The sequence below is a fragment of the Asterias rubens genome, chromosome 7 (genome assembly GCF_902459465.1).
Source record: "Asterias rubens chromosome 7, eAstRub1.3, whole genome shotgun sequence".
Lineage (NCBI taxonomy): Eukaryota > Metazoa > Echinodermata > Asteroidea > Forcipulatida > Asteriidae > Asterias > Asterias rubens.
In genome coordinates this window covers 4295339-4310080 of record NC_047068.1, presented here as the reverse complement: position 1 = coordinate 4310080, position 14742 = coordinate 4295339, and the positions used below count along the sequence as shown (strand labels likewise).

The following is a 14742-nucleotide window of genomic DNA, read 5'->3' as shown; positions in this document are numbered from 1 at the left end:
GGAGATGCTTTAAGTAACCAACCAGAATCTCTGACTTACACAACAAATGTGAGGTAAATACTGTTTTCCCAGCCACTCTCCACTTCTGGTATGACTGTGATAATTAGAGCTGGTGTAAGTTCAACACCTTGAAACCCCTTGAAAACCCCTTCACTTATTTTTACAAAAAGGGATATCTTGTAAGCCTTTTTGAGGTATGGCAGACGTGATAGGAGTCTACCAATTGGTTTGGGTGTATACACACAAATTTACCAAAACCGTATAGTGTTGTAGCATTGTCTCCGCCATATCTCAAAAAGTAAGGTAAATTAGATACTACATTTTTTCATATCAGTATAAACACCATATCTAGCGTGAGTGTACATTAAAGGATGACACACGTTCATTCTGATTTCTAGATAACTGATACTTTATTCATTCAACCATGAATTAATTAATGGTCGCCATTTTACATCGTCCCAGCATGCATGCGTGAGATGACCTTGGGGGTCAACAAACTTAAGTAAAATTACCACCAAGAACAATTTCTTGCTTACCAGTCGTGACAATGCATTGTCGAGACAGAAGAGCTGTTCTTGTACATGTACTGACTCTACATTATTGACACGTTTCCATTGCAGTGTACTTGGCTAAATACCCCCCCCCCCCCCACAACAGTTAAGTCCAATAAATATGAATGAGGAGGGATAGGCCTGCCTATGCTGCCTTTGTGTCTTAAAATAAAATGAACAGTACATAAACGGACTTCAAGAACAGTTATTATTCCCAATTGTATGAACACTTGAGTTCCATGCCGCCTGATGGGTGACTGGCGAAAATCAAAACAAACTGAATCGAAAGCTACAACACGTATGCTTACCAAGTTAAAAGTTTTTAATATATTTTCTGCAATAAGTTTTTCATGAACATAAAAGGAAAAGCATTCTGATGACTAAGTAATTTGGTGATAACGCATAGGAAAATTTCCTGATGAAAGTGGAAACAAAAGGGGTCCCAACTCTGGTGTGTCTTGCATAAAAAAATAACCCAAAAATTTAACAAGACTTGCAGTCTATAGATAGTTCCCGATACACGTCATCATTACAGGCAGCTAAGAGCTGCGCTATAAGCATTCTCATTTCCTACGAACCCAAGTAACTCACCGACCAGTAAGGCAAGGAATTTTAATGAATCTCCTATGTACACCATGCTGTATTAACCCAGAAACGTCCTGAGTTAATGCTGTATGATTGCCAGTAAAGATGGCTGACCATGTGTGGCATCAAGTAGGAACTATCTATAGACCTTATGCGAATGATGTCATATATCAATATGGCGCCCTCACCTAGAGGTAAAAAAAGTGGACCGTTCATTGGCCAAACCTGTGCGCCTTTGATTATGTCGTCATTGTTTTACCACTAAGATGGCGGCTGGATGACGTCAATGCATAAGGTCTATTGGGGATAAATAATGGTCTCATGAAGCTGGCACCATAACCCGCTCATCCTCATCTTGTTCTTTCCGTCTCTTCTTTTCTTTCTCTGTCAAAGTATAAAATTACACATATCATGAGCCAAATGTGACACGCACAATGCTTTAGAATAACACACATCATGAGCCAAATGTTACAGAGCAAAAACAGTTAAAAATAACACAAAGCGTGAGCCAAATGTTACAGGGCACAAACACTTTAGAGTAACGCACAACGTGAGCCAAATGTGACACGCACAATGCTTTAGAATAACACATATCATGAGCCAAATGTTACAGAGCAAAAACAGTTAAAAATAACACAAAGCGTGAGCCAAATGTTACAGGGCACAAACACTTTAGAGTAACGCACAACGTGAGCCAAATGTGACACGCACAATGCTTTAGAATAACACATATCATGAGCCAAATGTTACAGAGCAAAAACAGTTAAAAATAACACAAAGCGTGAGCCAAATGTTACAGGGCACAAACACTTTCAAATAACATTAGGGGTAGATAGCTCAGTTGGTAGAGCGCCGGCTTGTTTCTCCAGAGGTTGCAGGTTGCAGGTTAAAGCCCTGCTTTAGTAAAATTGTCTTGTTTCCATCCAAATTGTTCATAATTTTAATTAAACACCTGGGGAACTAGACCTAATGTGAACAAATTGTGTTTGCATTGTTTTGCAAAACACAGTCTTGAAGTCAAATTGTGTTTTTATAAATCAAAATAAGTTGAGTTAAAATATCTCTGGGATACTCCCCCCCCCCTTTTTTTTTTATTAAAACTTTTTTTGCGATTTCATTCTTACCAATTTCAGGAAGTTGATCTGTTGGTACATCTGGTAATTGGTCAAGCTGAGACTCTGTTTCCTCAACTCCCGTCAGCTGAGAGAGTTCTTCCAAGATGGCCGCCTCGTCATCGTCCGTCAGGCTGCCAGCAAGCAACTCATCAATCTCCTAAAACAGAATAATGGTGAGTTTCAGTCGACATTTCACAATTCACATAATTTAAACAAAAGTTTAGCTCAGTTTATTTCGGGTGGTGTTCCCCAACTGTGATGGCTCTCCATAGGGTTCTGTCCTGAATTGCTGTCCATAGCCCTGCTTTCTTCAGTCCGGTGTCTTTCTGTCAAACATCTAACGCACTTTGCAGATCTTCATCATTTGTTAGGTAGAACATACGGCGCAGATCATACTTTATTGTGACGTGTATTCTGTCCCGACATCCCAAAATTTAATATAGGAGTCCTATAATAGGCGCTTGGAAGATTTCGCAGCTACCCTTGGCATGTACTAACAGATATTACATTGAGTACTGTTTCCATAAGAAAACTGTTGCAGTTTGATTCACTGATACTGAAGCCAATAGTGGGTTACTACAATGGTGTTGGAGTTTTGATGGATTGAGTACTGTTTAAATAAGTTAACTGTTGCAGGTTGACTCACTGAGTACTGAAGCTAATAGTGGGTTCTTAAAGTGGTGTTGGAGTTTGAAAATGCTTTCAAGGGAAGTTAGAGTAAAAACCACTAAAAGTTGTGTTTTTCAATTCAAGGTGGTCAGATTTTAAAAGTATTCGTACAGTTGGATACACTTTGGTGCTTTCTTTAATCACAGAGGACCAATTTGGTTTGGCTGTCTTTGTTGGTTACATCTACACACCATGGATATAAATGCTTTCCTCAGCTGAACATACTTGAATCCATATAAGATTGGATTGATGGCAGAATTCATCATTGAGAGAAGTGTAAATACATTCCATATGGCAACATCAATATTAAAAAGATCTGCATCCAGAAACAAGGATATAGAAAACCAAACGGCTCCAGGCAAGACAAAAATGAAGAAAGCTGTAGTGATGATAGCAAGAGTGCTGGTGACTTTCTTGTGAGCTTGGTGCAGTTCTTGAGCTGGGCCCTGGATTCCTTGCTCTTCTAGGTTTCTGGCTCCTTGTTTCAGGTTGATGAGGATTCTGATGTACATCCAAATTGTAGCTGCAATGGGTAGAAGGAGCAACAGCGTTGCTGCAATGCCAATCACTAAAGGTTCTTGTAGTTCTTCAATTGTGCAATTGTCTCTGTTGTTGTGATATATTTTGAGGACTGACCGAGGCAAACACACTATTACTGGAATTATCCAAACAGCAAGTAACAACAGCGTGATCTTTCTTCTAGTGAAGTAGCTTGTATACTTCAAAGGTTGACTGATTCCAATAAATCGTTCGAAGTTGGCCAATGTGAGACTAACAACAGAGTGTGCACGAAAGCAGTTGATAAAGAAATAATATATCCAAGTACTGTTGAACTGAAAAAGCCTGTCTGCTGTACACTGGATGAGGTTAGAATTCATTGAAATGTTAGTTAAATAAAAGTATTCCAAAGAAATAGATACAGTTGGAGCACTAGATACAGAGACCAAAGCATCTGCAACAGCGAGGTTGAGTATCATCAAATTGGTCACATTATGCAGTTTCTTTGCGTAGATTATAGTCACACATACAAGAACATTTCCAACAAATCCAATACTTCCGACAATTGGCATCAAAACAAGTAAAACTGCAGATGTTTTTATAATTACATCCATGTTGCCCATTGATTCACTGTGTTATTCTGTGTGAGACTGGTTTATACATGTAGCTGCTCTCTCAATGCAAGCAGCCCTGGATGTGATCTAGGACCACAGTGTTGAAACAACATCACAGTCACTAATATGGGTGTGGCTAGTATCAGATTGTACTCAGATCTACATGTACTAAGCTATTCTCACAGTCACTTAATATGCATCTCAGTAATAATTAAGAGTGACACTACAGGAAAGGTGGTCCATCAGCAGATAGTGCTTTTCCTCAGTCTGTTTTGTTTGCAAACAAGTAACATATACACATATAAAAAAGAGCATCAAGCAGCGTACCTGAAACTCAAAAAGTAATTACAACTTATTTAAAAAGCCATTAGCATTGAGTTTGTACTTGGCTTGTTGCAATTTCACATCACCCAAATAAGCAGGCTCTATGTGTAGTTAATAAGATCCAATTAAATGCTAATACAGAACTGTAATACTGTGATTGCTAGTACCCGTCACTCATGTTTTGTGACTTCATCAACAGACACAGTGGTTAAAATCAGGTCAAGTCCATCATTAGATGCTACCCTTCTCAGTTGTTTTGTTTTCAAACTTTTCAATCAAACCTGACTACCACAAACAAATTAAACAAATGAAAAAAGAAACTATTGATACCATGCAATTAAAGATAACCAGATTTTCAGAGTATTTAAAGAGCAGAGTATTTTGCTCTAGAAATGAAGTTATTACTTCAAGTCTGACAAAGTTATTTAAGTGGAATTTGCAGAATAATGTTTTATTTTAGTTAGTACCGTGCTGGCACCATGACTTTAACAAAGCCAAAGAAACAAAGATTGTGTTTGAAGTACCAAGATTTGTTGTTTCTTTATCTGAGACAAAACCTTAGTCACAAACTGTGTTTGCAAAACCTTGGATGTGAGACAAGGCCGTCAATTTGGTTCATGACCAGATTCAAGACTGAAATCTCAGATCTTCTTGGACTTACCCTCGTGGAGTCGAAATACAATGAAATACAATGGAGGAAGCCTCTCGATGACTCGTACTCCTTTTATTGCAGTTTGATGAGCTGAGAACTGTCGTTAACTACAGTTGTACTGGTATAGACCAAATTGAATATGACGTCACCGTTCAAATATCTGCCCTACAACATGGCGTCTGTGTGCGTGTGCATGGTTGTGTGCGCGCATGTGCAGTAGAAATCAAACCGGGAATGCTGCGTGTTGCGTGCCTAATTGATGTACACGTTTGGACGCGCATACGGTTTGCCCTACAAGATGGCGACTTTCACAGCAAAAATAGGGTTATTCAATATGGTCTATTGCTGGCGGTCGTCTGGGAGATTCTCCCTTCCCCCAGCATCTAGTGCCTACCAACAACCCTGAAGCTAAACGCATGGGACTATGGCAGGGGTCAACTAGTCCTAGTTAGCTGGACACTGCGGGGCTACCATCACCTGTTACCAACTGTCAAGCTTCTGCTTTCTGTTAGACTTATGGGGTGAATTGGTCCAGAGAGTTAGCCTACTCCTGCGCAAGGTAGGCTGTGCTTAACTCCTTGCGCAGGCAACGCTATACTGGAGTTGACTAGATTGGGTAATGTTTCCCCACGAGAATTGTCAAAGAGTAATTCACTAGGTACTGATGCCAATAGGGGTTACATGTACTACAATGGTGTTGGAGTTTTAAGGGTTTAGGAGTGTTTAACGACTTAAAGTTAGCTTTCAGGTGGTCAGATTTTGAAAGACTTCTCTGTAGTTAGACACACCCCGGTACTTTCTTAATCACAGAGGACCAATTTGGTTTGGCTGTCTTGGTTGGTTACATGATCTACACACCATGGATATAAATGCTTTCCTCAGCTGAACATACTTGAATCCATATAAGACTGGATTGATGGCAGAATTCATCATTGAGAGAAGTGTAAATACATTCCATATGGCAACATCAATATTAAAAAGATCTGCATCCAGAAACAAGGATATAGAAAACCAAACGGCTCCAGGCAAGACAAAAATGAAGAAAGCTGTAGTGATGATAGCAAGAGTGCTGGTGACTTTCTTGTGAGCTTGATGCAGTTCTTGAGCTGGGCCCTGGATTCCTTGCTCTTCTAGGTTTCTGGCTCCTTGTTTCAGGTTGATGAGGATTCTGATGTACATCCAAATTGTAGCTGCAAGGGGTAAAAAGAGCAACAGCATTGCTAAAATGCTAGAGGCTGTAGGTTTTTGTAACTCGCCGTTTACGCACTCGTCTCTTTTGAACTGACCTATTTTGAAGACTGACCGAGGCAAATACACTATTACTGGAATTATCCAAACAGCAAGTAACAAAAGCGTGATCTTTCTTCTAGTGAAGAAGTTTGTATACTGCAAAGATCGACTGATTCCAATAAATCTTTCATAATTGGCCAATGTGAGACTGAGGACAGAGTGGGCACGAAAGCAGTTGATAAATAAATAATATATCCAAGTACTAGTGAACTGAAAAAGCCTGTCTTCCGGACAGTGGCTGCTGTTAGAATGTAATGAAATGTTTTTAGAATGGGAGAATTCCAAAGAAATAGATGCATATGGAGCGCAAGATACAGAGACCAAAGCATCTGCAACAGCGAGGTTGAGTATCATCAAATTGGTCACATTATGCAGTTTCTTGGTGTAGATTATAGTCACACATACAAGAACATTTCCAACAAATCCAATACTTCCGACAATTGGAATCAAGACAAGTATAACTGCAGATGGTGTAAAAAATACATCCATGTTGCACATCGAGTCCCGTGTGAGACTGGTTAATAGCTGCTATCTCAATGCAAGCAGTCCTGGGTGTGGCTTGTATCAGATTGTACTCAGATCTAGGACCACAGTGTTGAAACAACATCACAGTCACTAACGTTCCTTTTAGTTTAATAATTAAGAGATACACTCCAGGAAAGGTGGTCCATCAGCAAATACTGCTTTTCCTAATTATTTTTGTTTGCAATTAAGTATGCATATAACAAAACAAGCACTCTATTGAATTTAACTTGATTGAATCAAAAGTACCATACCTGCAACCCCAAAAGTAAATATAACCTATTTTAAAAAGCAATTAGCATTGTATTTGTACTTGGCTCATTGCACTTTCATTGCTGCTCTCCCAACCAAATTAAATCCCATACAGAATTGTAATACTGTGACTGCTGCCCGTCACTCATATGTCTTGTGACTTTATTAACAGACAAAGTGGTTGAAATCAGGTCAAGTCCATCATAATAATAATAATAACAGCGGCTTTTTATATCGCGTGCATATCCATCACTCAGTGATGCTCAAGGCGCTTTAACATAGCGTTTTTTTCTGCAAGGTATGTGGGACTACGTTTGAATCATGAGATCAACTCCTTTGACATAGTACCATGTAATGGTTTACAAGGCGCTGTGGTGCAATATGCTGCCAATCAAACCAGGAATACTGAGGCGAACCCCCTTCTCTTTTTGATAAGTGCACAGGGTTCTTTTACGTGCATTGCACAACACACAGACCAACCCCTTTACGTCCCATCCGAAGGGCGAAGCGATGGTTAAGTGTCTTGCTTAAGGACACAAGTGACACAACTGGGACTTGAACCCACACTCTGCTGATCAGAAACACCAGAGTTAAAAATAGGTGCTCTTAACCACTCAGCCCAACACTTCCATCATTAGATGCTGCTTTTTGTGTTCAAAGTGATCTTATCAATCAGTCACAAAACCTGACCACAAACAAGAATATTTCACTTCATTGTTTAATTCATTCGAGGTTAAGTGAACAACAACAATAAATCGTTGTACTCAACCCCCCCCCCCTCCCCAATGAAGTCCTAGACTGCTTGAACAAATGTTACAATAATATTGCACTATTTTAATATGTATTAATATTGCGCTAACTCTGCCAAGTTCAAGAGCAAGCAAACTTATTCAGTTTGATGAGTTGAGACTAACGCTTTACTGAAGTTGTATTGGAGTTGACTGGATCACAAGAGAACTGTTGCAGTTTGATTCACTGAGTACTGAAGCCACTAGTGGGTTACTATGATGGATTAAGTACTGTTTCAACAAGATTGCAGTTTGAATCACTGAGTACTGAAGCCACTAATGGGTTACTATAATGGTGCTGGAGATTGATGGATTAAGTACTGTTTCCACAAGATTGCAGTTGGAATCACTGAGTACTGAAATCAATAGTGGGTTACAACAATGGTGTTGGAGTTTGGTGAGTATTTTTTTTACCCTAACTTTTTTTTTTTTTTTTGGGGGGGGGGTATAAAAACTAGCTTTGTTGTGCAAGGTGCTCATATTTGTGCAAGTCTTCTCATCCTGCTTGATACATGTCAATGTCATCTTAATCACAGAGGACCAATTTGGTTTTGATGATTTCGTTGGTAGCATCGGCCCACCATGGATATGAATGCTTTTCTGAGCTTTTCAACTTTTAATCCATACAAGACTGGGTTGATGGCAGAATTCAGCAAGGAGAGAAGTCCACATATACTCCATATGGCCTCGTTAACTAATAAAACTTCTGGTTCAAACACCAATGAAACGGAAAACCAGATAGCTCCAGGCAAGACAAGAATGAAGAAAGCTGTAGTGATGATAGCAAGAGTGCTGGTGACTTTCCTGTGAGCTTGGCGAAGTTCTTGAGCTGGGCCCTGGATTCCTTGCTCTTCTAGGTTTCTGGCTCCTTGTTTCAGGTTGATGAGGATTCTGATGTACATCCAAATTGTAGCTGCAATGGGTAGAAGGAGCAACAGCGTTGCTGCAATGCCAAAGACTACAGTTTTGTTTTGTACCACCCATGGGCAATTTTCTCTTTTGTACTGATCTACTATGAGGACTGACCGAGGCAAATACACTGTTACTGGAATTACCCAAACAGCAAGTAACAACAGTGTGATTTTCCTTCTTGTAAAGTAGCTTGAATAATGCAAAGGTCAACTGATTCCAATAAATCGTTCATAGTTGGCCAATGCGAGACTGAGAACAGAGTTGGCACAAAAGCAGTTGATAAAAACAGCATATATCCAACCACTAGTGAACTGATCCAGCATGTCTCCTGTACACTGGCTGATGCTAGAATGAGATGAACTGTTTCCAATAGGTAAGTATTGCAAAGCTGCAGATGCATACGGAGCATAAGATACAGAGACCAAAGCATCTGCAACAGCGAGGTTGAGTATCATCAAATTGGTCACATTATGCAGTTTCTTGGTGTATATTATAGTCACACATACAAGAACATTTCCAACAAATCCAATACTCCCAACACATGGCATCAAGACAATAAGAACTCTGAACAGGTTTATAATAGCGCCATACATATTGCCCAATTAGTCTTTGTTTGTAATCCTGTATGATGCTGATTTAGAGCTGCTCTGTCAATGCAAGAAGTCCTGTTTGTGGCTTGTATCAAATTGTACTCAGGTCTAGAACCACAATACTGAAACAACATCACCATTTATTAAACCTCAGTCGGTAATATGCATCTCAGTAATAATTAAGAGTGACACTACAGGAAAGGTGGTCCATCAGCACAAAGTGCTTTTCCTCACTCTCTTTTGTTATCAAACAAAAAAATACTAAAAGGTAATCATCAAGCACTTAAACTTGACCATTAGTGATGTCTGATTACTGACTTTTTTCCAATTTCAATGTAATTTGTAATATAATTTACCTGTAGAAGTTTCAGCTTCATTAGTCGTTAAGTTTTTGAGAAATAAAAGTAAAAATCACAGAGCAATGTTTTCGGGAGAGTTGCGTAAATTTGTTGTACATGCTATAAAAAAAAGAGTGATTTTTGTTTACTCATTTCTCAAAAAAACTACAGCACATCTGCAAGAAATGATACAAGGGAAGCTTTCTCCTATCATTATCATCAAATGTGTTAGTTCAATTTATACCTGTAGACATTGTGATTTGTGTCGTACAAAAAGTACCCAAACCCTTTCAAGCGCTCGTCTCTCACCACTGTGGCCCTAGTTCGATTCCCAACTAGGACCATATGAGAACAAAAATGTGCACTGATTTTCTCCTGTGCCAGTTTTCCTCACCCTAGAAAAGTCAAACACTTTTGATCGCTGGCTATGCTCTGTGGTCTGATGTTTATGTCTGACATTGTCTCCGATGAGGTGAATGCCTGCCACAAGTGGCCTTTACATGCAAGTGGCTCTAAGCCATTTGCATGTTAGATTTGAATATTGTCTGGTACAATGACGTGCTTGATCACAAGTTACTACTTAAATTTGAATTCCTCAGGCTATCACAACAGTTGCTATGTCACATGAATCAGGGCAAGCTTTTGCCTAATTTACATAAGAGACGGTGAAAAAATATCACAGGCATGTTACTCGCGTAGGATTCGAACTGCCTCTAGCTGCCGGGCAACCTTGGTAGTCTAGTTGGTAAGACACTGCTCTAGAATTGCAAGGGTCGTGGGTTCGAATCCCACCCGAGAAACATGCCTGTGATATTTTTTCACAGGACTCGGGAAAGTACTGAGTATACAGTGCTAACACACATCGGTGTATGGGTAAAAACCATAATTAATATTTTTTTTCCCCGATGCAAATTTAACATCTATTATATTGTTGCGGTACCCGCTGCCATAACATAGGATTCGAACTGCCTCTAGCTGCCGGGCAACCTCGGTAGTCTAGTTGGTAAGACACTGCTCTAGAACTGCAAGGGTCATGGGGTCGAATCCCACCCGAGTAACATGCCTGTGATATTTTTTCACAGGACTCGGGAAAGTACTGAGTATACAGTGCTAACACACATCGGTGTATGGGTAAAAACCAAAATTAACATCTGGAGGTTGCTTTACAAAAGCTTGCCCCGAACCATTTGACATATCAACTGTCTCCATAGTCAGCTGAATTCAAATGTAAGCGCCATTGTACCAGAAATTATTAAAATCTAACTCGCAAATGCCTTATTCTTGCAAATGTACAAACTGAAATAAATATATGAGCTATATTTCTGATTTCAAGATTTACCCTCTGGTACTCGATTCCGTCCTGTGTGTCCTGCATTATTCTCTCCACATCATCCAGTGACATCATCTGTAAATAAACAATCAGCATTTCCATATTATTTACAAAACAATACAGTTCAGTTTATTTTTCAATAAATAAATATAATAATGTATTGAATCTCTTTTGTTGGAGTGTTGGCTCTGAAAAGAGCCACAAGACCACACTGGCTCTCTTCAGAACTACACTCCAACAAAAGAGATTCAATACATGATTGTACCCGCAAGTTTACTGTTTCTTTAGTTACTTTTTATTTTCAAACCATGCACACAGCTTCAAACACCATTAAGTCAGTACAAAGTTTGACTTATTCATAGCTTGGCCTAGCCTCACCTTACATCACTAATCTTCTTGTAACCTACACCCCTTTGAGCTCTCTTCGTTTATCAACTATGTCGCTCTCAACTCTCCCAAAATCATTGGCTATCGTGCCTTTTCTGTTATTTCTAAATTTCACAATATTTGTCAATAATAATAAGCTGCAGTTCTTTTAAAAAACTTGCTGGAAAAACTTGCCCGAGACTCATATAAGTAGTGATATTATGCATGTCCTTTAATGTTAACTTTATGATTTGTATCTCTTTATATTCTCTATTGTTGCTTAAATGTATATGCCCTGCATCTCAGAATAGGGTCTTGAACACTAGACAGATGGGCAATTTCGGTGTCTAGTCATTAAAGACACTGCTCTATAATTGCAAAGGTCGTGGGTTCAAATCCCAACCAAGTAATGTGCCTGTAATTCTTTTCACAAAACTCGGGAAAGAATTGAGTTTACAGTGCTAACACACATAGGTGTAAGGGTACAACCAAAATTAATATCATTATTGTTAATATTATTATTAGAGACAAACCTGGTGCATCTTCTTGAGACAGTCATTGCCATTTTTCAGACCCTCAACGACCTGCACCTCAATCTGAGCAAACTCGATCTCCTGAACCAGCCGTTCCAGACTCTCCAGTTGGTTGTCCGTCTTGGTCAGCACCTGCTCCTGGTAGCGTTTTTTCTTCAAGAGTAATTTGGCTTTCCTAAGTCAATGAAAAAAGGCAAATATAATAAACCCTTCCCAGGAAATATTAGACTGGTCGGCAAAATTAAGAAACATGGCGCCTTTTTGTAGGGGGATGATGGTGGCATGATGCAAATTTGTTTGTGCTTGTGCTTACAGTGCAACCCTATGGCGTTTGCCAACCAATAGGGTCTGTACGCATGCGTAAATGTAATTAGCATACTTTATGGGAAAGGTCTATTGAGGACATCCCACAAATTAAAGCAACCATGCGATAGGGGAAATTTGAAAACAGATCTGTATGCTTTGTTTTTTTTAAAGGAATGGGTCACCAAGGCATTTGGTAGAGGGCACCCATTGAAGAAATTGGGTTTCTACTAGTTTCTACTGAAGCACTTCCAGTGCCTTTTTCCAGATGTTTTAACAAAATTCAACATTTTCTGCAACTTTTCAGCTAAATAAATTACCTCAAATATTGGTTGTTTTGTTTCCAGCAAGTCCAACACTATGTTTGAATATTTGTGTTACATTGTATCAAACAGTAGCTATCTGTTTTTTGTTTTTCATTTGTAGCTTTCCATAGTTTTCCATCCTCAGTTGGCAAAAACTTGGGCTTTGACTTTACAATAGACAGGTCTATACTGATTTCAATGGAGACAAAGCAAGATGGCCAAGTTCTGAACAATTTAAATAACTTACTCCTTCTTTCCATCTTTTAGCAGCTGTTTGGCCACTCCTCTTTCCCTCGATAAGTTGTTCTCGATCTTTCTCTGGTATTTCTTCAACTGATCTCTCTGTTGTTTCAGTTGCTGAGTAAAACAATTTAACACTTTGTAATTATTATTATTCAAATAATAAACTACAAGGGAAACTGACAGGGTAAATGATCAGGCATGATTTTTGGTCCTTGGAAAAAATTAGTAAACTTTTATCAAGTACAAGAGCTCAGACCTACACACAATGACATACACAAGGTAGACTTTCCAGGTAATTTTAATAATAATTTTTCAGGGTAAAAAAAAATCCGAAAACAGAAAAAAAACGTGCCTAAATGATTTGGGTGGAACAAAGAACAATTTACTTGAGGCTTGAGTGGGATTTGAACCAATGACCTCCAGATTAACATGTTATAGACCAACCAACTTAGCTATCTGCCCTATGTTGGCCGTCACCTATTTTGTCAATCTTTGTTTGGGGTGCCAGTCAAAAGCCATAACCTGTAACTGTTCTGTAGCCAGGGATCACCCCCACGCTAACGTGCTACAACCTGGGAAGCGGCAGCCAGGGGATCAATTGAACTACGGCTCTAAGTAAACAAAGGAATCTCAAAACGTGTGATTTTAAAAACAAACTTCTTTAGGGACACTAAAATAACAATAAATAAATGACAACTTACCAGCACAGCTTTGTCCTGCTCAGTAACTCTGCTCTTTTTCGCAAATAAGCCACCCATGATGCATCAGTGCAAATCTCAATCATTCGCCACTTCTGGCACCTCACTCAGCATGTGAGGAGTAATGGCACATAGCTGATGAAGAATTACGAGTAAAATGCTTATTCAAAAAAATAATAAAAATTGTCAACAAAGTTAACTTAATTGTAAGTAACTGGCATGGTTTGGACAGAAAGTGAAAGTGAATCTACCTCGATGATTGTTATCCTGTCTGTCTAATCACCATTTGGACTTTTGTGGTTTTAATCAATAAAACAACTTTTAAATTCACAAGGATTCACGACGCTTACACTATAGGCCTAGGCAATGGGCATGCAGCCAAAGCCGATAAAAAAAAGTTTTTGACAGCACCAAATTTGTGCAAGGCTTGAAATTTGCTTGAAATATCTGGTGCGCAGGCTAAAACCTGTGTGCAAAAAAATGAAATCGGGTCATTATGTTTGCATACTCAGCAGAAAATATTAAGTTTGTGTGTGGATTGAAGTTTGCGCCCAACACAACACTGTTCTGTACGTACATAGTCTATCTACATCGACACTGAGTGGTACTCAGCAAATTCCACTTCTGGATGTAAACTAAAACAAGCGGAGGTGAAGACTAGGTGTGCGTGAAACAGGTGGAAAGTTGATCTTTAATAATAATAGATTTAGAAAATAGTTTAGTAGGTGCAATAACCACTGGTTAAAGCAGTGACTGATCATTGTTTTGAGTGAATGGTCTGTGCTGTGTAATATATAAAAAAAATGCAGTGATCAGATTTTTTTAAGTGGTGAACAATATGGGCAAATCTGTTAGTGTAATCCTCTGGTCTCCATGAGGATGTAGGGTACGATCGGCTACGATCACATATTTACCATTTGGGGGATTCCCTCCACCGTCATCATTTATTTATTTACAATCACACATGACACCGCACTGAACACCCACATTTATGATCACAAATAACGGGATCGGTGACACACAGTGGAACCAAACTCAAATACACATGAATGGTAACAATATTAAAAATTAAATCATCTTGAAGTACCCTTTCTAATCATCATTATTTGGGCTAGAAATAACTTCCCAAAGAGACAACTCACCCTGCAAATCGATCGTTGTGCTCTTCCAAAATATTGTGAGTCATGATCACCACCTCGTTCCTATGCGTGTGCATCTTGTTTACTATTCAGATCAATGCCTTTTAAACAGCGAGCGAGAACGA

At 39.1% G+C, this 14742-nt stretch overlaps 1 protein-coding gene across 1 annotated transcript; it reads right to left on the bottom strand.

Annotated features, from left to right (window-relative positions):
- Positions 1 to 388: 388 nt before the first annotated feature.
- LOC117292316 (charged multivesicular body protein 6-A-like) lies at positions 389 to 14679 on the bottom strand. The gene is made up of 7 exons (XM_033774337.1): positions 14621 to 14679; positions 13482 to 13613; positions 12785 to 12894; positions 11930 to 12104; positions 11040 to 11105; positions 2261 to 2408; positions 389 to 1520 (listed from the first exon to the last, which is right to left on the bottom strand). The coding sequence occupies exons 2-7, from the start codon at positions 13536 to 13538 to the stop codon at positions 1456 to 1458; spliced, it is 621 nt and encodes a 206-aa protein (XP_033630228.1). The 5' UTR covers positions 13539 to 13613; positions 14621 to 14679; the 3' UTR covers positions 389 to 1455.
- Positions 14680 to 14742: the final 63 nt, after the last annotated feature.

What these genes read in the sequence shown, in the direction of transcription:
- LOC117292316 (XM_033774337.1), bottom strand. Translation starts at nt 13,538, where the DNA reads ATGGGTGGCTTATTTGCGAAAAAGAGCAGAGTTACTGAGCAGGACAAA. An exon ending in CTAAAAGATGGAAAGAAGGA is followed by an intron (nt 12,105 to 12,784) that starts GTAAGTTATTTA and finishes TCATTGACTTAG; the next exon opens with GAAAGCCAAATTACTCTTGA. An exon ending in ACGGAATCGAGTACCAGAGG is followed by an intron (nt 2,409 to 11,039) that starts GTAAATCTTGAA and finishes ATTCTGTTTTAG; the next exon opens with GAGATTGATGAGTTGCTTGC.